Source organism: Chiloscyllium plagiosum, chromosome 16 (assembly GCF_004010195.1).
Source record: "Chiloscyllium plagiosum isolate BGI_BamShark_2017 chromosome 16, ASM401019v2, whole genome shotgun sequence".
In the NCBI taxonomy this organism is placed as follows: Eukaryota; Metazoa; Chordata; class Chondrichthyes; order Orectolobiformes; family Hemiscylliidae; genus Chiloscyllium; species Chiloscyllium plagiosum.
In genome coordinates, this window is record NC_057725.1 from 67985866 (window position 1) to 68011416 (window position 25551).

Below are 25551 nucleotides of genomic sequence, written 5' to 3' on the forward strand. Positions count from 1 at the left end.
CCCCACTCCGGCCTATCACCCTCACCTTGACCTCCTTCCACCTATCGCATTTCCAACTCCCCTCCCCCAAGTCCCTCCTCCCTACCTTTTATCTTAGCCTACTGGACACACTTTCCTCATTCCTGAAAAAGGGCTCATGCCCGAAATGTCGATTCTCCTGCTCCTTGACTGCTGCCTGACCTGCTGCGCTTTTCCAGCAACACATTTTCAGCTCTGATCTCCAGCATCTGCAGTTCTCACTTTCTCCAATAAAAGATAGAGAGTTGGTATAAGGGGAGATGTTCAGGATGGCATGGTGTAACTATAGCCAAGTTTGCAGATGGCACAAAAATTGCTGGGAAAGAAGTGGAGGCAAAGTCTGCAGAGGGATATACACAGGTTGAATGAGTGGACACAAACTTGTCATGTGAAATATAATGTGGGAAAATGTGAGGCTGAGAACTTTTTATTTAGTTTTGGAAATGCAGAAGAAAGTGACAGAATAAAGAGATTTGGGAGTCCTTTTTCAGAAATCACAACAGTTCAGCAGGTAACAAGGAACAAATGAAATGTTGGGCTTTAGTTCAAAAGGAATGGAGTATACGAGTTGGACAATTTTGTTTAAACCATACACACTAGTCAGACCACACATGGAATACTGGGAGCGGTTTTGGGCCCTTGATGGAAGTCCCTCATGGGGGAGTTGAGGAACAGAGAGCACAATCTCAGAGTATGAGATCGGACATTTAGGACAGCGCTGAGGAAAATTTCCTATCACACAGGATAGTGAATACTGAGGGCGATGGAGGCTGGCTCATTTGCTGTATTCAAGGCTCAAGTGAGATTTTTAATCAGTGGGAAGTCGAGGGTCCTAGGGAAAAGGCTGAAAATTGGAGTTGAGTGCTTTCAGATCAGCTGTGCTCTGATTGAAAGGCAGAGCAGTCACAATGAGCAGAACGGCCCCAAATTTTGCTCCAACCTTTTATGATCTCTTATCACGACTTTGATGACCTGACAGCTCAATGATGCTTGCGCTGACCATCAATCGAATCTCCCACATCCTCATTCACCTTTGTACACAATTTTATATGTTGAAAATGTACCTGAACTAGGCATAAATGGATTCTAAAGGATATTCTGTGAGGGAAGATTTTTCATTTCACAAGTAATAGTTTTGTTGAAAAGGTAAAGAATCATTCCGGGTTTCCTAGATGTTTCACATTTACTAGCTGGTACAAATAGAGAGAGAACAGGAGAGTTGGCTTCAGACAATTTCTTGATAATATGAGAGAACAATTGCCAACCCACAGTCAATTTTACAGATTTTCAGTTTAGAAAATGGTTGACCTTTGGGGTCTTGCCTACAATCCCTCCAGATCTCTAATTGCTAATTGTCTAACAGGTTGCGTCAGAAGTGGAAAAACCACCAACATTATGTCAAGACCCTTTGAGACAAAAGAAGTGAGAGCTCCCAAAGTATCCCGACCTTTACCTGATGGTGTTGCTTGTGACACGTTGGAGGCTCTGTCCCCATAAAAACCAGAAGCATCAGTACTCACGATAGACAATGCAACGTCAGCCTCCACTGAAGAGATTACAGAAGAATGCCAAGTCATCTGAAACTTGTAGACTGGTCAGAGGTTCTGAAGAGGTGTCACTGCACCTGAAAAGCTATCTCTGCAATTTGTTGGCACAGTGGTGAGCACTACTGCCTCACAGCGCCCAAGACCCGGGTTCAATTCCCGCCTCAGGCAACTGTCTATGTGGAGTTTGCACATTCTCCCCATGTCAGCGTGGGTTTCTGGTTTCCTCCCACAGTCCAAAAAAAATGTGCAGGTTAGGTGAATTGGCCATGCTAAATTGTGCTAAATTGCCTGTAGTGTTAGGTGAAGGGGTAAATGTAGGGGAATAGGTCTGGGTGGGTTGCTCTTCCGAGGGTTGGTGTGGATTTGTTGGGCCGAAGGGCCTGTTTCCACACTGTAAGTAATCTAATCAGAAGTTACCAGATGTGTTGAGTATTGACAGCAATTTCGTTTTTGGTTTCTGATTCCCAGCATCTGCCAGTCTTTTGGAGTTTTATTAAGTTTTTCATACAATTTCGCTGCATCTTATTAATCTTTTGAGTTTACAACTGAGAATTTCTCCAGAATAATGGTGATGTTATTTTAAGTTTTTGTCACTTGTCCCTTGCAATATTTGTCTTCCAGCAACAACAATACCATCAACTTCAACAACAGGTATGAAATTAATATTAGAGTTTCAGCAATATCTTTAGAATTACGGTTGTTTAAAAAGTCAGAAATGCAGAACTGGGATTCCAGATTGGAACACCTGTGCAAATGCATTCATTTTAAACTGTTACTATCACTGTTTGCAACAGATACAGGGCTCATTGTCTTAAGGTCACACAATATAGAGCTCATGACATTCAACTTTGATAGAATCATCATCTAATATCCCCTATACGTAACCTATGACTACGAGTGACACCTGAAACATGGATTTATCTGAACAATGTCTGATAGTCAGATTTCATTTCACATTTGATTTGCAAATTATTCCGGTTGGAGGCACAGGAGGAAGCAAGCAGTTCTTCAATTTACTTTATTCCAATGACACCAAGGAGTCAAATCTTCTTCTGATGATGTTGCTTATTGAGAGATTTTTACCTTGCTCAACCATTAATGCATGAAATAAGAAAAGTCTATTGACAGATCAAGGTTAACATGGCTAGCCTCCCATCCTGCAGGATTCAAAATTCCCAGGATGAAAAAAATATTTTCATCTGATTTAACCAATTCAACAGGGAGAACATCTTGGCTTCAGTGTACAAGTTGTGCTGGAACAAGTCAGTCACACTGACAGCCGAAGGTATCCACAATTGTGCAGTCTGAAAATGTAGGCAGCTGTGTAGGAAAAAGCTCATGGGAAGAATCCCCTTGAAACTTGCCTTTTAGGAAGAACAAGAATATTAGAAGAATTAAGGTGAACTGTGTCATGACTTTCCCCTTGCTCCCAGGAAACATAAAATAATCTTCAAGATGTAATAAAATAATAATGTGAAACCTTATCACATAGTTTTGTCAGTTAATTTTAATGGATTATGGCAAGTTCAATTATTCAATTAATGTTATTCACAGAATAGTATTATGTTTAAATTGTAACTATAAATTTTGAATTGCAGTCAGTATTGATTGCAGTCACACTGCTTTTCAACAATAAAAGGATGATTAGATACCGTACAATCCATGATGATGCATTCTAAATCCTTTGCAGCATCGGCAACAATGACAACTCCAACAACAGGTACGAAATTAGCTGTGCAGTGATGGAACAGCTTTCAGTGAAAAATTAGACAATGATTGAAATGATCATGTTTCTTGACTTGACAACTGGAATTCTACAGTGATGAATGACAGGTTATTCCATTCTGCATGTTGATACCATCAAGTGTGTTCTTTCCAGCAGGAACAACAGCTATAATCAACACATCAGCTAAGTTTTCAAGGCAGGAAAATCCCTCTCCTAACTCCAGTAGTTTCAATTGATTTCATCATCCAAGTTACTCTGACATTCTGAACTGAAAGCAAACAAATTTTCCTCCATGGTTTCAGGGGTGATTTCAGAGAAAATTAAGTGTTGGTTTAAAAAGCCAGCGAAGAGCTTAGAAAAAGGGAGAAAAAAAACGTATTTTCATTATGACAAATCCTTTCCTGAATTTGAAAGATTTAATTGGATGATTACAGCTGATGGTCATACAGGACAAGCCAGGGTGATGACCAACTTGATAGACGACAAGTTCTGTGCGGGTGGTTGTCTTGTTTACCATGGTGGTCGTATTTGTGAACATATTCACAAGGGACTGCCAATGCATTTTTAAGAAGAGAACATCCAGGTCTATTCTGTGTAGGAGGTAAAGTACACCAACTATGTTGATCGAGACAAGAGGGATTGAAATGATCTCATCGCAATTTCCAGGAATAAAGATTCCACCATTGTATCCTGAAGAACAGCCTCACAGATTGGTTAAGAAATGAAATGCTGGGGATGAGGAAGAAAGAGAATATGACAAAGGAAAGGAGTGCGTGAAGCAGATCAAGAGAATCTTTGAATCGGGAAGCAGATTAAATGCAATTAGTTGGGAGGAGAATCGAACAGGAAAATTAGAATGCAATGAGAGAATTTCAACTGGAACTCAGTTTAAGAGGGAACTGAAGGTTAGTGTTGGAGCACAACCCCTGAGACTTTATTAGGAACATGGTTCACCAGAAAATGGAGCTGTTTTTCAGACATGACTGCCCTTTTTGAATCACATAGACGCGGACTTGTCAGCCATATTGATTAGGGCCTTTTGATAGCCACAAGGAGCAGATTGGCCAGTCCGGGACCCTGAGGGAAGGAAGCCTGAACAAATACAGGTATATTAACTGATGCTCCCATTGATTGAAGCTTCAGTGGGGGACCATCGAGTGGTGAAACTTAATTTAAATTAAGTTAAGTTAATTTAGTTCAATTGAATTCATCATTGTTGAGGTCACTAAGTGAGGATAGAATTTAATGGCACTCTTTAAACATGAAAGTTCATTCATTACTTTTACTGCATCAACCGAGGTCCAACTGAACCAAGGGCGACAAGCCCAGTGAGTAGATGCAGCATTCTGTATCGTACAAAAGATATACCGGAAATAACTATCAGTCATAATTACTCCCAAATCTAAACCTGCATGTTTTGATTCTACACCTTATTCACTACACATTCTTATTTTTACATATTTATGGCCTTTTATTTTTCTCATGAACAGTGTATTGCGTTCTTCACACAAAATAGCATTAGACTTGGCTTAGTATGGATCAAAGAGACTTGCATTTGCAGCACCTTCCTGCCTGTTAGGTTGCAGTGCTCAGCTCATTCAGACTGTGATCTTCATTTCTGCTCATTATCTTATTTTGCTTGCTACTTCAACCCTGGGTGACCAGCCACCCTTATGCTCCAATACCAACTTCAACAAAAGGTAAAGTAAGCATGGTTTATGATCTCATTCATGTGTCAATTTATATGAGGAGAAAGTGAGGACTGCAGATGCTGGCGATCAGAGCTGAAAATGTGTTGCTGGAAAAGCGCAGCGGATCAGGCAGCATCCAAGGAGCAGGAGAATCAATGTTTCGGGCATGAGCCCTTCTTCCTGAAGAAAGGCTCGTGCCCGAAACATCAATTCTCCTGCTCCTTGGATGCTGCCTGACCTGCTGCGCTTTTCCAGCAACACATTTTCAGCTCAATTTATATGAGTCCTCATTCTAGCCTCTAAAACATTATACAATTTGCCAATTATTATGTTATTAGCAATGTGTTAGGAACTTTCTTGTTTTGTTCATGTACACATTTACATCTAGAATGCCACTTCACTCCCTGCAGTGTTACAGTGTACAACACAATAACGTATTGTTCTGAACTCAAGGTAGGAGCTGAGAACGACAATGCAGAGCACCTAGGCATGGAAGTGGGACTACATTGAATTGTGGAACATATGAATATTTCTTTCCAAACATGCAGCTGTTTCCCACTGAATCAATTCCAACATCAGCGTGAAATAGTGAGCAAATAATTGCTGATCGTACAAATTTACATCTGTTTTTTCACTTCACATCTATCATTTCATACTTGCTGTTGCTGTCCTGTTCATAATACTGCCAATGTAAACCTTCAAATCCTTACTTTGCCTCATCGATAACAACATTGGGCAGCATGGTGGCACAGTGGAGGGCGGCACGGTGGCACAGTGGTTAGCACTGCTGCCTCACAGCGCCAGAGACCTGGGTTCAATTCCCACCTCAGGCGACTCTCTGTGAGGAGTTTGCATATTCTCCCTGTGTCTGCGTGGGTTTCCTCCGGGTGCTCCGGTTTCCTCCCACAGTCCAAAAATGTGCAGGTTAGGTGAATTGGCCATGCTAAATTGCCCGTAGTGTTAGGTGAAGGGGTAAATGTAGGGGAATGGGTCTGGGTGGGTTGCGCTTCGGCGGGTCGTTGTGGACTTGTTGGGCCAAAGGGCCTGTTTCCACACGGTAAGTAATCTAATCTAATCTAAACATCACCAACAACAACCATGACTTTAACAGCAAGTATCTAAAGAACAAACCAACTGAATCGTTTTCGATTCATTTCAACAAAGTCATTGTAATTACATTTAAGGAACGTATTAAAACTCAGAATCTGGTGTTCTTCACTGAAGGTCATAGTATCATTTACTGACGATAATGATTATGCCCTCATCCCGTGGAAACTGACTTATTGCACAGATTGCATCACAAAGATGGGAGAAAATATCTGGCCTATATTTTCTTGTATCCATTCATGAAGATTTAAATTGGAAGGTGTTCAAAAGGGGCACCTCAGAAGTGCTGCAACACATACATTAGATGAAATTCGACAGTAAATTGAAACTTCCTGATTGAAACAGGCTGATTGCTTCTTTGTGGTACAGAATCACAGAATGCCTAGATTGTGAAAACAGGACATTTGACCCAACAAGTCCACACCAACCTTCTGAAGAGCATCCCACCCAGACCCACTCCCGTACCCTACATTTCCCCTAACAGCTTGCATGCACAGCCTTGAATATTATGGGCAATTTAGCCTGACCAATTCAGCTAACCTGCACATCTTTGGACTGTGGGAGAAAACCCACACAGACATGGCAGAATGTACAAACTCCGCACAGAGAGTCACATGAGGCTGGAATCAAACCCGTGTCCTTGGCGCTGTGCAGCTGCAGAGCTAACCACTGAGCCACCTTTCCGCCCAATTGATCTCCAACACTGAACACAATATCAGACGTTGAGCCATTTATTTTGGAATATCCTGGAAATTTACTCTGGAATAGATGCCACGTTCATACTTGGTCTAACTTTGATCAAAGCTATTGTCATTGAACAAAGCACCGTGACCTGTCACAACCCTTGTCCTAGTTCTATCTTTCACCATCACCTTCATAACCTGATGGGCTCGGTTAACCAATGACTCTGTCTTAAACCATGAGGGGACCAGCATCCTAGTGGATCAGATAGATCAGGATGTGAAAGGGGCTGGAAGTAATTATTGATTGAGAGGGTTGAGGAAACGATAAATGTAGGGACCAGCTATAAGTTGGGGAGAGCAGTCAACTCAGCACTGAGGGTATTGTTCAGTATTTGAAGTTAGATGAATGAAGTTGTAGCACAGATTGAAATTGGTGGCTACAAATTTGTGAACATCACCGAACGTGCCTGCAATAGGATCAGAGGTGATTAAATAGATTAAATGTCTAAGGATCTACATCTTTTCAAAAGGATATGCAGCTGAGGAGAGGTGTGGGTTCGCTTGTCATTCAGAAATGAAACTGAATCGATAACAAGTGATACAGGGTCTGAAGCATAGACTTTGTGTGGATACTGTTGTTATCACTAGTGTAAAGCTAAGGGAAATAAATCAAATGGTTTATGCAGCATTTGAGGGCACTTCTCTCTGAATTATTACGGAGAAGAATTTCAGGTGAAAGCGTGCATAGTGAAACAAAATAGATTTTTTTAAGCTACTGGATACCATTTCTCTGCACTACCGTAAATTTCTTCCCTAATTTGGAAGTGCAGTCACTGTTTTTGTGAGTTTGGAACACTGCTTTTAAAGGTGATTTGAAGACATTGAACTCTGCATGATCTCATTTTTGACATATTTTCCAGCATAGACAATGACTACATCAACAAGAGGAAGGAATTTCTCTGTGAAGTTGGGTCAAAATATTCAGTAAAATCTTGGTGAATGCATGGAATGGGGATGATTGACGATTGTCAGTTGTTTATCTGCTTCCAGAAGTGAAGAGATGATGTTCCATTCTGCATATTCACACAATTCACTGTGTTCTTTACAGCACTAATACCAACTATGTCATCAGCAACAGGTACATAATAAACAATAGATTGAAGTTAAAATCAAAACCTAAAATACCTGCTTGGGAATCTGAAATTAAAATGAAAATCAACTCATAAAATAGAAACAGGGATACTCACGACAATGGAGGAAGTTGCAGCTGGGGGTGTGCATGAGTCTTATTGTGGATAATGGGTTAAAAGCACAAAATCTTGCAACAGATTGTGAATCTTAGTTGAGAGGATCCACCTTGAAGTTCAGCAGCTCTATATATGGATGTTCAGGGAAAATCCTGTTTAATGGCAAGAGTAAGTCAGAATTCTACCTTAAGGAGGAGAGGCACAGGGTTCCTGATCTGTGGGGAATCTGCCAAGCTCAACATGATGAGAACACAGTGGAAACACCACATTCAGTGAAACTGACAGGCTTGAAATAAATATTAATATTGCATCGCTGCTGGCCTGCGCTCAGAGCAGTTTTTCTCAGGTCCTCCAGATATTGCTTCATGAGGGATTTGCAACTCTTCGTAAATTTGTTGTATTCAAGACTGTGAGATTTTTTTATCAGTGGGATGTCAAGGGTCCGAGGGTAAAAGCTGAAAAGTGGAGTTGATGGCTTTCAGGTCACCTGTGATCTGATTGAAAGGCAGACTGTCGCACTGGGAAGACTGGCTCCAACTTTCACTCCAACTTTTTGTGATGTCTAACCACAATGTCGGTGACCTGTCTGCTCATTGATGCTTGCACTGACCATCAATCGAATCTGCCACACGTTCATTTACCTTTGCATACACTGTAAGATTTTAGATGCTGAAAATGAACCTAAACAAGGTATGTCATGTTTCAAAAATGCATTCTAAAGTATATTCTGTGGAGAAAGATACTTCATGTCACAAGTAATAGTTTTGCTAAAAAAAGTTTTTAAAAATCGGTCCACGGTCCCCAGAAGTTTCTCATTTACTAACTGGTGCAAATAGCAAGAGAACAGAGGGGTTGTTTTCATGCAATATCTCAGTAATGTGTGATCACAATTGCCAACCCACAATCAATGTGGTGTCGGGTCTGCCAGCTACCTGCCTCCACTTGTCCACTGGGCAAACAGCTGGTATATGTTCCTCAGGTGAAGTTGGTACCCTACCTTACACTATCCAGCTCTTCGCAGAACCTAGTGTTTGCACTCCAGGGCTGCAGTTTGCCCATGGAGGCCATAATCTGCTGCCTCGCTCCTGGAGTAAAGGGTTTATGATTCACTTTGGGTTGTGATTCTGTTCCTCCTCTGGTAATGGGCGTAAAGTTATACTCTGGCACGGTTTGTTCAACAGAGGGAGCAGTTGGTTCCTGCTGGACGGGTTCATAGGAGGGAAGAGAGTCAATTTCTCTGTCCCATTTTTTTCTAATGTGAATTCTAGATCCTTTATCCTGCTGTCCAGCTCTTTAACTTGTTCCTGGTCCTTTCTCCACTTAACTTGTGGAGGCACTCACTTGTTCAATTAGTTTGCTAATTGGTATACTAATATTACCCCTATATTTTTAGTTTTATTCCATTTCTGCATATCTATCCACTCTCTCTGTTGTGCTAATGTCTGGGATGGGTCCCAACCACTTCATTTGCTCTGTCAATCCTTGTCTGTCTGCCTTGTATTTCTCAATAAGGGAATCTGCAGTATGCCCTTTAAAACTTTGATCTGCCATTTAGCAAATTGTGTACCCCCTGGATATCACCAACAGTAAAGTGTTCCTAACCAGTGGGGACTTCTCTAACCCCAGCCAATAATACTGCCCCAGCACCATCCGTACGGCCGTAGCAGTCTCCTAGCAAGGTGTGCTGTCTACTGATGGGACTTCTCCACCCTCCTGACCACCTGTACTGACCCAGCACCTCCCGATAGGCCCAGAAACCTACCTCTTGTCTGGTGTGCTCTCTACCACTGGGACTCTTTACCCTCCCGGCCACCGTCACTATTCAAGCTCTGTTGTTCTACTACAGGGTCTCACAGTTATTCACAGCGTCCACACTTGTCACCTTGGTAACGTGCACTCCACTGAGGTTTGGCTCTTGGTCAGAGTGATCAGCTCCTCTTCCTCACCACATTGCAAATTACAGGTACAAACAGCACACAACTTTTAATTTAAATTCTAACCAGACTCTGCGTTGTTCGCCCCTACAGAGTTCAGTTACCTGACTTTGCCACTTGTACTTCACAACTCCTAGTGTCATCGATGCCTCAATTCCCACTTCAAATCCCAAGCTTCGTGTGGTAGGTGGCAGGGCTATCCCTCTTAACAACCAGTTTAGGGCAGGGTTTTTGAGACAGGCACTATCTTGTCCTCTGGCTGTTTCAAAAAGCAACAGGTTTTTATAGCAGTTAATACAGTTAAACACTTATTCTCCACAGTCATGCCCCTAAAAAGAATTTTTAACTCAGTACTGTAGCAAATCAGATATTACAATTGGTATACCTTTCAAACTGTGTCCTTGGCCCAGTCTGAAGTCTTCCCGTTTGCAGGTACAAATTGATTCTTACCCCGGTCCCCCAATCGTGGCCTTTGACCTGGGCACCAGTAATAAGAACCGTGTTCGCAGCACCAATTGTTATGGGGAAAATCACCAGTTTCGAGTCAGAATTGGGGTTCAATGACAGAGTTTATTGCACAAGGAAATACCGGAGCTCCGGGGAAAGAAGGACACCAACAGATCAGTGGTCAGCTGCAATCCTTGTCTCGACCCAGAGCACATGTCAAGATACTTTTATATATCTTGTGCTACAATAGGTCAGTGATGAGATGATTATCTTTGTAACATGGTTTGCTTATGCTAATCATTGCAGAATCGTTGATAGTTTCGATATAGTCATTGTCAGTTCCAGCACAGCCTTTGTTAATTTCAAACCGGATATTGTTAGTTTCAGCCAAACATTGTCAGTTTCAATGTCTGCACGGAAGTCCATTGCTCTAGTAATAGGTGCTAATCGCTCTTCCTGAGAAAGGCGATTTCTGCAGCCCTGGCTATTAGCACTCTGTATTGAGGCCATGGCAAGGTGTTAGCTTTCTATAAAAGGTGTTGGCTGGACCCAGACACTTGGGTGGGCAGTGAATGTTACCTAATGTGTATTCTATCCCCCTCCTGCCTTAAAATAATCAACTAGGTTGTCAGTGCATTGTGCTGCCATTCTGGTGCCCCAGGCAGTTTCTGTAATTTGGTCTGCTGTCTCTCTCCATATTGTGGTCTGGCGGCCATCTTACGCATCAAGTGGCCTACTGATGGCCCAGCAACCATCGTGTGTGTCCATGTGCACACTGTCACCCTGCCCGTGCTACCTTCACTTCAATATGAACCTTCAAATCCTTACTTTGCAGCATCAACAACAAAAGCACCAACAACAATCTTGACCTCAACAATAGGTATCAAATGAACAAAACCAACTGAATCATTTTGGATTCATCTCAACAAAGTCATTGTAATTACATTTAAACCACGTATTAAAATTCGGAATCTGGTGTACTTACATTTAAGGAACGTATTAATACTCAGAATCTGGTGTTCTTTACAGAAGGTCATAACACCATTTACTCCCGAAAATGATAATACCCTCATCCCATGAAAGTTAACTGTCGCACTGATTGCATCACAAAGATGAGAGAGAACAGGTGGCGCAAATTTTCTTGTTTCCATTCATGGAGATTTAATTTAAATTGGGAGATGCTCCAAAGGGACCCCTCAGAGATGCTGCAACACATAAATTAGATTAAATTCAAAAGGAAATTGAATGTTCCGTGAATCTAATTGCTTCTATCTGCTTATGAATCTCAGAATCCCAAGGTGTGGAAACGGACCATTTGGCCTAATTGGTTCATACCGAACTTCTGTAGAGCATCCCACCCAGACGCATTCCCATATCCTAATACTCTACATTTCCCCTCACTAACACCGAAGCTATACATACCCAAAGACAATGGACCCATTAGCTGGCACAGTTCACCAAACCTTGTGAACTGTGCCAGTGGGAGGAAACCCACGCAGACACGGGGAGAATGTGCAATCCCCATACAGGCAGTCGCCTGAGGTTGGAATCAAACCAAGGTCCCAGGCGCTGTGAACCTGCAGTGCTAACCACTGAGCCACCTTGTCACCCATTTGGTCTCCGCCACTGAACAGTGTGTTAGACATTGGGTCATTTACTCAGGAATATCCAGGCTATTTACTCTGGAAGTGAAACCCAATTCATGCTATTTCTAACTGATAGAAAGCAACGTAACTGAAAGAAGCGCTGTGACCAGACACAACCCCTGACCCAGATCTATCGCACACCATGACTTTCAGAAATTGATGGACTGTGTTTCCAATGATAGTCTTTTGTCCACGAGGGATCCAGTGTCCTGGTGAACCTGATAGATGAGGTTGTGGAAGGGGCTGGAAGTGAGTATTGACTGAGAAGCGGAATAATGTAGGGAACAACTATGAGACGGGGAGGACAGTAATCTTAGCACTGAGGGTGTTGTTCTTAAATGCGTGTGAAATGCGGTAAATGAGGTTGCAGCGCAGATTGAAATTGATGGCTCCAAATTTGTGAGTATCACCGAACGTGGCTGCATTGGGATCAGAGCTGGAAATTAAATATCCAAGGTTATATATCCTTTTGAAAGGAAATGCAGATGACCAGAGGAGCGGATTCGCTTGTCAAACAGAAATGAAACTAAATCAATAACAAGTGACACAGGGTCTGAAGAGCAGACTCCATTTGAGAACAGTTGTTATCACTGACTCCCACCAGTGCGTAATAATGTAAACCTGAGGGAAAAAAATCAATTGGTTTACGCAGAATTTGGGACAATTTATTTCCAAACTGTTCCAAACAAGCATTTCAGGTGAAAGAGCACATAGCGAAACGGAATAGATTTTTCTAAGTACTGCAAATCATTTCTCAGGTCTGACGTAAATTTGATCCCTACTTTGGCAGTGCAGTCACTGCTTTTGTGTGTCTGGAACACTGCTTTTAAAGATGATGTCAAGACTTTGTACTCTTTATGATCTCATTTTTGACATCTTTTCCAGCATGGACAGCGACTGCATCAACAACAGGTACGAATTTGTCTGTGTAGTTGTGTTAAACTGTTTAGTAAATTCTTGTCAAATGCATGAAATGAGGATGATTGATGATTGTCAGCTTTATATCTACTTCCAGAAATGAAGGAATGATGTTCCATTCTGCATATTCACACAATTCACTGTGTTCTTTCCAGCACCAACATCAACAATGACATCATCAACAGGTACTTAATTGAAGACACTTGATGAGTAAATGCAAACAAAATACCTGTCTGGATATTTGAAATTAAAAAGAGAGGCAAGTCATGAAATAGAAACAGAGATACTCACGACGATGAGGAAGTTGTAGCTGCCGTTATATTGTCAGCAAATATTTCCACCAAATTTGAATCTACCGCTGAAGAGATAAAACCTTCATTCATACTGAATTCGAGGGGAGGATTAAATGCTGTCATTACGGGGTGTGCATGAGTCTTATTGTGAACAATGGGTTAAAAGCACAAAATCTTGCAATACTTTGTGAATCTTAGCTGATAGGATCCACCTTGAAGTTCTACATCTGCAGTTGTGAATGTTTGGGTATAGCCTTGTTTGATGGCAGGTGTAAGTCAAAATTCTACCTACCTGAAAGTGAATGGGCACAGGTTATCTGCCAAACTCAACAAAGTGAGAACACAGTTGAAACACCACATTCAGTGAAACTGACAGGCTTGAAATTAGTATTCATATTGCATGGGTGCTGACCAGTCTCTGTGAAAGGTTTGCGCTCAGAGCAGTTTTTCTCTAGTCCTCCGGACATTGCTTCCCGAGTGATTTGCAACTCTTCGTAACTTTGTTGTATCCAAGACTCTGTGAGATTTTTATTCGGTGGGAAGTCGAGGGTCCTCGGGTACAGGCTGAAAAGTGGAGTGGAGGGGTTTCAGGTCAGCTGGGATCCGATTGAAAGGCGGAACAGTCGCGGTGAACATTTGAATGTTTCATTCCAAACGCGCAGCTATTTCCCGCTGAATCAAGTCAATATCAGCGTGAAATAATGAACAAATGGCTGCTGATGGTACAAATTACCATCTGTTTCTTCTTTTCACATCTGTCATTTCATACTTGTTGTTGCTGTAATTGTTCAATATCCTGCCGATGTAAACATTCAAATCCTTACTTTGCAGCATCAACGATACCAGCACCAACAACAACCTTGACTTCAACAACAGGTATCAAATGAACAATGCCAACTGAATCACTTTCGATTCATCTCAACAAATTAATTGTAATTACGTTTAAAGAACGTATTAAAACTCGGAATCTGTTGTTCTTCACGCAAGGCCATGGCGTCATTTTCTCATGACAATGATTATACCCTCATCCCGTGGAAACTGACTATCGCACAGATTGCATCACAAAGATATCAGAGAATACCTGGCCCAAATGTTCTTGTATCCATTCATTGAAATTTAATTTAAATTGGGAGATGCTCCAACGAGACACCTCATAGATGCTGCAACTCATAAATTAGATGAAATTCAACGGGACATTGAGCATTCCGTGAATCTAATTGCTTCTGCCTGGCATAGAATCACAGAATCCCTCAGTGTAGAAACAGGATCTTTGGCTCAATGGGTTCACACTGAACCTCCGTAGAGCATCCCACCCAGAAGTGTTACATTTCCCCTCACTAACACCAAAGCTACACATACCCAAACCTTATAGGCACCTTAGCTGGCCCCATTCACCAAACCTGCACATCTTCGGGTGTGGGAATAAACCCATGCAAACACTTGGAGAATGTGGAAACTCCACACAGGCAGTAACCCGAAGCTGGAATCAAACACAGGTCCCTAACGCTGTGAAGCTGCAGTGCTAACCACTGAGACACATTGCCGCCGATGTGGTCTGCAACACTGAACACAATGTCAGACATTGGGTCATTTACTCAGGAATATCTTGGATAATTACTCTGGATGCTTGATCTAACTCTGATAGAAAGCTACTGTACATTATTTGTCTGCTCTAATGTAAAGTTGCTCCCTACTTTGGAAGTGCAGTCACTGCTTTAATGTGTCTGGAACACTGCTTTTAAAGATGATGTCAAGACTTTGAACTCTTCGTGATCTCATTTTTGATATCTTTTCCAGCATGGGCAGCGACTGCATCAACAACAGGTAGGAATTTGTCTGTGTCGTTGGAGCAAACTGTTTAGTAAATTCTTGTCAAATACATGAAATGAGGATGATTGATGATTGTCAGCTCTATATCTGCTTCCAGAAGTGAAGGAATGATGTTCCATTCTACACATTCACACAATTCACTGTGTTCTTTCCAGAACCAACATCACCAACAACATCAACAACAGGTACATAAATTAAAAAGAGAGGCAAGTCTTGAAATAGAAACAGAGACACTCACGACAATGGAGGACGTTGCAGCTGACCGTTAAATTGTCAGCAGATTTTTCCTCCAAATCTGAATCTACCGCTGTAGATCTAATTCGGTGATGCTCACAAATTTGGATTCCATCTTCAGGCGACTGCCTGCCATTACGGGGTGTGCATGAGGCCCATTGTAAACAATGAGTTAAAAGCCCAAAATTTGCAACAGATTGTGAATCTTAGCTGATAGGATCCACCTTGGAGTTCTACAGCTGCATTTATGGATGTTTGGGTAAACCCTTCTCTAATGGCAGTAATGAGTCAGAATTCTACCTGAAAGAGGAGAGGCACGGGTTTCTTGATCTGTGGGGAATCTGCCAGGCTCAACAAGAGAGAACACAGTGGAAACACCACATTCAGTGAAACTGACAGGCTTGATATGAATGTTGATATTGCATCGGTGATGGCCAGTCTCTGTGAAAGGTTTGCGCTCAAAGCAGTCTTTCTCAGGTCCTCTGGACATTGCTTCATGAGTAATTTGCAACTCTTCCTAAATTTGTTGTACTCAAGTCTCTGTGAGATTTTTAATCAATGGGAAGTCGGAAGTCCTAGGGTATAGGCTGAAAGGTGCAGTTGGGGGCTTTCAGGTCAGCTGTGATCTGGTTGAGAGGCAGAGCAGTCGAGGTGAGCAGAATGGCCCCAACATTTGCTCCAATGTTTTATGATGTCTTACCAGGACATCGATGATCTGACAGCTCAATGATGCATGCACCGACCATCAATCGATTTTGTTTCTGTAAGTGATACCTAATTCATGCTTCTTCAACTCTGATATAAAGCAATGTCACTGAAGGAGGCACTGTGACCAGGCGCAACACCTGACCCAACTGCATCGCACACTGTCACCTTCACAACTTGATGGACTGTGTTCCCAATGACTCTGTCTTGAACCATGAGGGACCAGTATCCTGGTGAATCAGATAGATCAGGATGTGGAAGGGGCTGGAAGTAATTATTGATTGAGAGGGTTGAGGAGAGGATAAATGTAGGGAACAACTATTGGACGGGGAGGACAGTCAACATAGGATTGAGGGTGTTGTACTTAAACGTGTGCAGTATGTGAAATGTGCTAAATGAAGTTGGAATGCAGATTGAAATTGGTGGTTCCAAATTTGTGAGCATCATCGAATGTGGCTGCAATGGGATCAGAGCTGGAAATTAAATATCCAAGGATATATATCTTTTTGAAAGGAAATGCAGAGGAGCAGTTCGCTTGTAAGTCAGAAATGAAACTAGATCAACAACAAGCGATACAGGGACTGAAGCATAGACACCATGTGAGTACAGTTGTTATCACTAAATGCCACGAGCGAGCAATGACATAAGCCTGAGGGAAACAAATCAAATGTTTTATGCAGCATTTGGGACAACTTATTTCCAAACTGTTGCAAACAAGCATTTCAGGTGAAAGAGTGCATAGCAAAACGGAATAGATTTTTCTAAGCTACTGTACATAATTTTTCTGCTCTAACGTAAAGTTGCTCTCTAATTTGGAAGTACAGTCACTGTTTATTTTGTGTCAAGAATGTTGCATTTAAAGAAGATGTCAATACTTTGAAATCGTTGTGATCTCATTTTTGACATCTTTTCCAGCATTGACAACGACTACATCAACAACAGGTAGGAATCTGTCTGTGTAGTTGGAGCAAAATGTTGAGTAAATTCTTGTCAAGTGCATGATATGAGGATGATTGATGATTGTCAGCTGTATATCGCCTTCCAGAAATGAAGGGATGATGTTCCATTCTGCATATTCACACAATTCACTGTGTTCTTTCCAGCACCAACATCGACAGCAGGTAATTGTGTTTTAAAATGATGAACAAATGGTAACAACATACCTGGTTGGATATCTGAAATTAAAAAGAGAGGCAAGTAATGAAGGGGAAACAGAGATACTCATGACAATGGAGGAAGTTACAGCTGTGATTATGTTGTCAGCAAATACTTTCTCAAAAGTTGAATCTACCGCTGAAGATGTAAGACCCTCATTCATACTGAATTAGAGGGGTGGAAGAAATGCTGCCATTATGTGGTTTGCAAGAAGCTCATTGTGAACAATGGGTTAAAAGCACAAAATCTTGCAACAGATTGTGAAGCTTCACTGATAGGATCCACCTTGAAGTTCTACAGCTGCATTTATGGATGTTTGGGTAAAGCCTTGTTCGAAGTCACAATTCTACCCACCTGAAAGAGGAGGGGCACAGGTTGCTTGATCTGTGGGGAATCTGCCAAGCTCAACAAGGTGAGAACACTGTGGAAACACCACATTCAGTGAGACTGACAGGCTTGAAATTAATATGATATTGTATGGGTGCTGGCCCGTCTCTGTGAAAGGTTTGCGTTCACAGCAGTTTTTCTCAGGTCCACCGGGCATTGCTTCATGAGTGATTTGCAACAATTTGTAACTTTGTTGTATTCAAAGCTCTGTGAGATTTTTAATAAGTGGGGAGTCGAGGGTCCTAGGGTATAGGCTGAAAAATGGAGTTGGCTGCTTTCAGATCAGCTGTGATCTGATTGAAAGGCAGAGCAGTTGCGGTGAGCAGAACGGCCCTAAGATTTGCTCCAACATTTTACACTGTAAGACTTTAGATACTGAACCTGAACAAGACATGTAGTGTCGCAAAAATGGCTTCTAAAGGATATTCTGTGCAGGAATACTTTTCATTTTACAACTAATACTTTTGCTGTAAAAGGAAAGAATCTGTCCAGGTTTCCGAGATGTTTCTCATTTACTAACTGGTGCAAATAGCAAGGGAACAGAAGGTTTGTCTTCAGACAATTTCTTGGTAATATGTGCTCACAGTTGCCAACCCACAAACAATTTGGCAGATTTTCACTTCAGGAAACAGGGCTAGCCTGCAATCCCTCCAGGTTTCAAATTGTTAATTGGCCAACAAGCCCGGTCAGAAATGGCAAAACTGCCAACATTATGTCAAGACTCTTTGAGGCAAAGAAAGTGAGTGCTCCCAAAGTAACCCCAACCCTTACACTGACAGTCATGCTTGTGAAATGTTGGAGGCTCTGTCCCCAGAAAGCCAGAAGTCATTGGTGCAAAGTGCAGCCTCCAATGAAGAGATTACAGGAGAATGTCATCTGAATATTGTAGACCCAAGATGGTTTTCTGGTCAGAAGTTCTGAAGAAATGTCACTGCACCCGAAAAGCGGTCTCTGCAGAGATGCTCCCAGACTTGTTGCGTTTTGACAGCAACTTCACTTTTGCTTTCTGAATTCCAGCATCTGTAGGTCTTTTGCAGTTTTATTAAGTTTCTCTATAGTTTTACCGGTATCTTTGAAATAAATCTTTAGAATTCACAACTGAGAGGTTCTCCAGAAAGATGGTGATGTTATATTGAATTTTCTTCACTTGTCCCTTGCAATATTTGTCTTCCAGCAACAACAATACCATCAACTTCAACAACAGGTATGATATTAATAATAGAGTTTCAGCAATATCTTTAGAACTATGGTTCTTAAAAAGTCAGAAATGCAGAACTATGATTCCAGACTGGAACACCAATGCAGATGCATTCATTTTAAACTATTACTCTCACTCACTGTTTGCAACAGATACAGGGCTCGCTGTCTTAAGGTCACACAACATTGAGCTCATGATATTTAAAGTTGATGGAATCATCATCTAACATCTCCCATACTTAACCTATAAACTTCTAGTGACATCTGAAATGTGGATTTATCTGAATAATATCTGATAGTCAGATTTCATTTCATGATTTGATTTACAAATTATGATCTGTCTTTCAGAGGAACTTCCAGTTGGAGGCACAGTGGGAAGTAAGCAGTTCTTTATTTACTTTAATCCAATGTAACCAATGAGTCAAATCTTCTTCAGATGATGTTGATTATTGGGAGACTTTTACCTTGCTGAACCGTTAATACATAAAAGAAGAAAACCCTATATACAGATCAAGATTAACATGGCTAGTCTCTCATCCGGCAGGATTCAAAAAACCCAGGATGAAGAAAATATTTTCATCCGACTTAACCAATTCAACAGGGAGAACATCTTGGCTTCAGTGCACTTGTGGTGCTGGGGCTAGTCAGTCACACCAAGGCATCCACAGTTGTGCAGTCTGAAAATGTAGAGGGCTGTGTAGGATAAAGTTCATGGAATGAACCCTCTAGAAAGTGCAAGAATATTAAGGAGAAGTAAGGTGAACTTGTGGAGGCTGTACTAAGAGTTTCCGGTACAGCCAGAAACATAAAATGAGCTTGAAGATGTTGTAAAATAATAGCATGAAACCTTATCATGTAGCTTTGTCAGTTAATTTTAATGGATCATGGCAAAGCTTGATTATTCGATTAATGTTATGTGCAGAATAGTATTGTGTTAAACAGAGGTAATCTAGTTAAAAATCACACAACACCAGGTTATAGTCCAACGGGTTTAATTGGAAGCACACTAGCTTTCGGTGCAACGCTCCTTCATCAGGTGATTGTGGAGGGCTCGATCGTAACACAGAATTTATAGCAAAAATTTGCAGTATGATGTAACTGAAATTATACATTGAAGAATTGATTGCCTGTTAAGCCGTTCATCTGTTAGAATACAGTGATAGTTTCACTTCTTTCATGTGTAAATCACAAAACCCTTTTGTGATTTACACGTGAAAGAAGTGAAACTATCACTGTATTCTAACAGATGAAAGGCTTAACAGACAATCAATTCTTCAATGTATAATTTCAGTTACATCATACTGCAAATTTTTGCTATAAATTCTGTGTTACGATCGAGCCCTCCACAATCACCTGATGAAGGAGCGTCGCTCTGAAAGCTAGTGTGCTTCCAATTAAACCCGTTGGACTATAACCTGGTGTTGTGTGATTTTTAACTTTGTACACCCCAGTCCAACACCGGCATCTTTGAATCAAGAGGTAATCTAAGTTTTGAATTGCAGTCAGTATTGATTGCAGTCACACTATCTTTGAATAATAAAAGGATGTTTAGATATCGTACCATCCATGATGATGCATTCTGAATCCTTTCCAGCGTCGACGACAATGACAACTTCAACAACAGGTATGAAATTAGCTGTGCAGTGTTGAAAAAGCTTTCAATGAAATTTTAGACAATGATTGAAATGATCATGTTTGATGACTTGACAACTGGAATTCTACACTGATGGATGACAGGATGTTCCATTCTGCATGTTGACACCATCAAGTGTCTTCTTTCCAGCAGGAACAACAGTTGGAACAACAACAGTCAAGAAAAGCTGTCAGCAATGGGGGTTTCATACAGAGGTAGTGCGTACAAAAGCAGGGATTCATTTGAATCTTGACTCGAGCTCTGGTTTGATTTGGTTGTCAATCCCAAAATGAACTGAACATGCCGACTGGCCTCCTGTAATGTCGCTGTGACCATGTCACTCTCTGAGTGAATGACTGCTAAGGTACAATGATGGATATGTATTTCCTTTTATTGATCTGATTGTGGTTGAAGTCACTGAATGTGGATGGAATGTAGTACTTTTCGCCAAACGTGGAAGGCCATTCATTGCTTTTCCTGCATCAACCAAGGTCCAGCTGAACCAAGGGCTACAAATTCAGTGAGTCAATGCACCATACTGTGTCATACAAAAGACAGGACAGAAATAGATATCAGTCAAAATTATCCCCAAAACTAAACCTCCATATTTTGATTCTCCACCTTATTCCCTACGCATTCTTATTTTCACGTATTTATTGTATTTTATATTTCTCATGAACAATGCATTGCATTCTTCATACAAAATAACAGTAGAATTGGCTTAGTATAGATCCAATAGACTTGCACTCGCAGCACTCTCCTGCCTGATGAAGGGCTTATGCCCGAAACGTCAATTCTCCTGCTCCTCCGATGCTGCCTGACCTGATGTGCTTTTCTGGCACCACACTTCGACCCAGCAACTTCCTGCCTGTTAGATTGCAGAGCTTATCTCAATCAGACTTTGATCTTCATTTCTGCTCTTCATTTTATTTTACTTGTTTCTTCTTGCCCGGGTGACCAACCACACCAACATCAACAAAAGGTAAAGTAGGTGTGGTTTAAGATCTTTTTCAAGTATTAATTTATATTGGTCCTTACTCTACCAGGAGTAGCCTCTGAAGCATTACACAATTCACCAATTATTATGTTATTAACAATGTGTTGGGAACTTTCTTGTTTTCCACATGAACACGTATACATCTAGAATGCCACTTCACTCCCTGCGGTGGTACTGTGTACAAAGCGTCAACGTATTGTTCTGTAGCTCATGGTGGCAACTGAGAAAAACAATGCAGAGCACCGAGGCATGGGAGTGAGACTACATTGAATTGTGGAACATATGAATGTTTCATTCCAAACGCGCAGCTATTTCCCACTGAATCAATTCCAACATCAGCATAAAATAGTGAGCAAATGGCTGCTGACGGTACAAATTTCCATCTGTTTCTTCACTTCACATCTATCATTTCATACTTGCTGTTGCTTTAATTGTTCAATATCCTGCTGATGTAAACATTCAAATGAAGCATCAACAACAACAGCACCAACAACAACCTTGACTTCAACAACAGGTATCAAATGAACAAAACCAACTGAATCATTTTCGATTCATCTCAACAAAGTCATTGTAATTACATTTAAGGAACATATTAAAACTCGGAATCTGGTGTTCTTCATGGAAGGTCATAGCGTCATTTACTCACGATGATGATTATACTCTCAACCTGTGGAAACTAGGTATCGCACAGATTGCATCACAAAGATTTGAGAGAATCCCTAGCCCAAATTGTCTTGTATCCATTCATGGAGATTTAATTTAAATTGGGAGATGCTCCAACGAGGCACCTCAGAGATGTTGCAACGCATAAATTAGATGAAATTCAACAGGACATTCCGTGAATCTAATCGCTTCTGTCTGGTATAGAATCACCAAATCTCTCAGTGTGGAAACAGGATCTTTTGCCCAATGAGTTCTCACCGAACCTCCGTAGAGCATCCCACCCAGAAGTGTTCCCATATCCTATTACTCCACACTTCCCCTCACTAACACCGAAGCTACACATACCCAAACACTGAGGGCACCTTAGCTGGCCCCATTCACCAAACCTGCACATTTTCGGATTGTGGGAAGAAACCCACGTAGACACGGGGAGAATGTGGGAATTCCACACAGGCAGTCGCCCGAAGCGCGAATCAAACCCAGGTCCCTAACACTGTGAAGCTACAGTGCTAACAACTGAGACTCCTTGCCGCCGATGTGGTCCACAACACTGAACACAATGTCAGACAGTGGGTCATTTACTCAGGAATATCTTGGATATTTACTCTGGAAGTGATACCTAATTCATGCTTGATCTAACTCTGATAGAAAGCGATGTCACTGAAGGAGGCACTGTGACCAGATGCAACCCCTGACCCAGCTGCATCGCTCACTGTCACCTTCATGACTTGGTGGATTGTGTTTCCAATGACTCTGTCCTGAACCATATCCTTGACCAGTATCATGGTGAATCAGATAGATCACGATTTGGAAAGGGCTGGAAGTAATTATTGATTGACATGGTTGAGGAGAGGATGAATGTAGGGACCAACTATGAGACGGGGAGGACAGCCAACATAGGACTGAGGGTGTTGTACTTAAAGGTGTGCAGTATGTAAAATGCCGTAAATGAAGTTGTAGCGCAGGTTGAAATTGGTGGCTCCAAATTTGTGAGCATCACCGAAAGTGGCTGCAATGGGATCAGAACTGGAAATTAAATATCCAAGGATATATATATTTTTGAAAGGGAATGCAAATGAGCACAGGAGCAGTTCGCTTGTCAATCAGAAATGAAACTAAATCAATAACAAGTGATAAAGGGACTGAAGCGTAGACACCATGTGAGTACAGCTAGAGTCATAGAGATGTACAGCATGGAAACAGTCCTTTCGGTCCAACCTGTCCATGCCGACCAGATATCCCAACCCAATCTAGTCCCACCTGCTAGTACCCGGCACATGTCCCTCCAAGCCCATCCTATTCATATACCCATCTAAATGCCTTTTAAATGCTGCAATTGTACCAGCCTCCACCAGTTCTTCTGGCAGCTCCTTCCATACATGTACCACTCTCTGTGTGAAAAAGTTGCCCCTTGGGTCTCTTTTATATCTTTTCCCTCTCACCCTAAGCCTATGCCCTCTAGTTCTGGACTCTCCCACCCCAGGGAAAATACTTTGCCTATTTACCCTGTCCATGCCCCTCATAATTTTGTAAACCTCTATGAGGTCACCCCTCAGCCTCCGACGCTGCAGGGAAAATGGCCCTAGCCTGTTCTGCCTCTCCCTATCACTCAAATCCTCCAACCCTGGCAACATCCTTGTCAATCTTTTCTGAACCCTTCACTTGCAAGCAGCTTAATTTGCAACAATGTCAGAGAATACTGATTTCAGTCATCCAGATACGTTATTTGGAGAACATTTCAGTTCATGCAAGACCACAGTTAAAACAATAAATGGCACATAAAATGCTAATTCTACAAACAAGTCCAAACTAAACTTACTGTAAAACTGACCATTCTGAAATGCCAACAGAAGCTTTCAGGATGCAGAACTGAAATAACCTTCATCTGGTGATGTTATGAAAGTGCCTGTCTCTTTGTGAAAAAAATATCATTTGCTCTCGACCAAATGATGCATCATCTAAACATTTTTTTAAAATCCTCATGACTCTCAGAATCATTTCGAAGGATGACTGCAATAGAGTCATGCAGCTTCAATGAAAACTTTTATTTGTATGTCACTCCACATGATGAAGCAGGTCTCACTCCAATGCAGAAGATCATAGAATAATAGGACATGGAAAAATCTGGTGACTAACAATTTATCAAATTCTTCATCTTAACCATGTCACGTGAGGTTACATATTGAGAGAAGAAGCACAAAGTATCACATTTCCACACTTTGCAGAGATCAAGGATGCATTGGCTGAACCTGCTGACAATATCACCAAGCCATTGACTGAAAGGGCTTGAGGGGATGTGACACTTAGAAAACTCATTTCATAAACTTAAGGCTTGTTGCGGTTCTGTTCGCCGAGCTGGGAATTTGTGTTGCAGACGTTTCGTCCCCTGCTTAGGTGACATCCTCAGTGCTTGGGCGCCTCCTGTGAAGCGCCTCTGTGATGTTTCCTCCAGCATTTATACTGGTTTGTCTCTGCCGCTTCCAGTTGTCAGTTCCAGCTGTCCGTTGCAGTGGTCAGTATATTGGGTCCAGGTCGATGTGCTTATTGATTGAATCTGTGGATGAGTGCCATGCCTCTAGGAAATCCCTGGCTGTTCTCTGTTTGGCTTGTCCTATAATAGTAGTGTTGTCCCAGTCGAACTCACGTTGTTTGTCATCTGCGTGTGTGGCTACGAAGCATAGCTGGTCGTGTCATTTCGTGGCTAGGTGGTGTTCATGGATACGGATCGTTAGCTGTCTTCCTAGTTTGGGTGGAGATTTGTAGCTTGGGTGCTCGTTGTTGTGGTTCTGTTCGCCGAGCTGGAAATTTTTGTTGGAAACGTTTCATCCCTCTCTAGGTGACATCCTCAATGCTTGGGAGCCTCCTGTGAAGCGCTTCTGTGGTGTTTCCTCCGGCATTTATAGTGGCCTGTCCCTGCCGCTTCTGGTTGTCGGTTGTCAGTTTCAGCTGTCCGCTGTAGTGGCCGGTATATTGTTTCCAGGTCGATGTGTTTGTTGATGGAGTTTGTGGATGAGTGCCATGCTTCTAGGAATTCCCTGGCTGTTCTTTGTTTGGCTTGCCCTATAATGGTAGTGTTGTCCCAGTCGAATTCATGTTGCTTGTCGTCTGCGTGTGTGGCTACTAAGGATAGCTGGTCGTGGCGATTCGTGGCTAGTTGATGTTCATGGATGCGGATCGTTAGCTGTCTTCCTGTTTGTCCTATATAGTGTTTTGTGCAGTCCTTGCATGGGATTTTGTACACTACATTAGTTTTGCTCATGCTGGGTATCGGGTCCTTCGTTCTGGTGAGTTGTTGTCTGAGAGTGGCTGTTGGTTTGTATGCTATTATAAATCCTACTCATGTATCAAAGTGCTGGCCAATGACAGCAAGTGTGCCAAATGCCGCTTTCCCCACCCTGTCCACCTGTGGTGCTACTTCCAAAGACCAATGTAATTGCACCCCTTGGTCTCTCTCTGTTCGACAACACTACCCAGGGCTGTACCATTAACTGTG

General features: G+C 41.8%; 1 protein-coding gene across 1 annotated transcript in view; it reads left to right on the forward strand.

The window, feature by feature from the left end:
* The window catches only part of LOC122558129 (mucin-6-like), a 189202-nt gene that overhangs the window by 117301 nt on the left and 46350 nt on the right, over window positions 1–25551 (forward strand). Inside the window, exons 14-20 of the mRNA XM_043706448.1 lie at window positions 2187–2216; window positions 12932–12958; window positions 13120–13149; window positions 14089–14133; window positions 15055–15081; window positions 16942–16968; window positions 19114–19174. Of these exons, the coding sequence (XP_043562383.1) occupies window positions 2187–2216; window positions 12932–12958; window positions 13120–13149; window positions 14089–14133; window positions 15055–15081; window positions 16942–16968; window positions 19114–19174 (247 nt within the window). The remainder of the gene's footprint in view (window positions 1–2186; window positions 2217–12931; window positions 12959–13119; window positions 13150–14088; window positions 14134–15054; window positions 15082–16941; window positions 16969–19113; window positions 19175–25551) is intronic.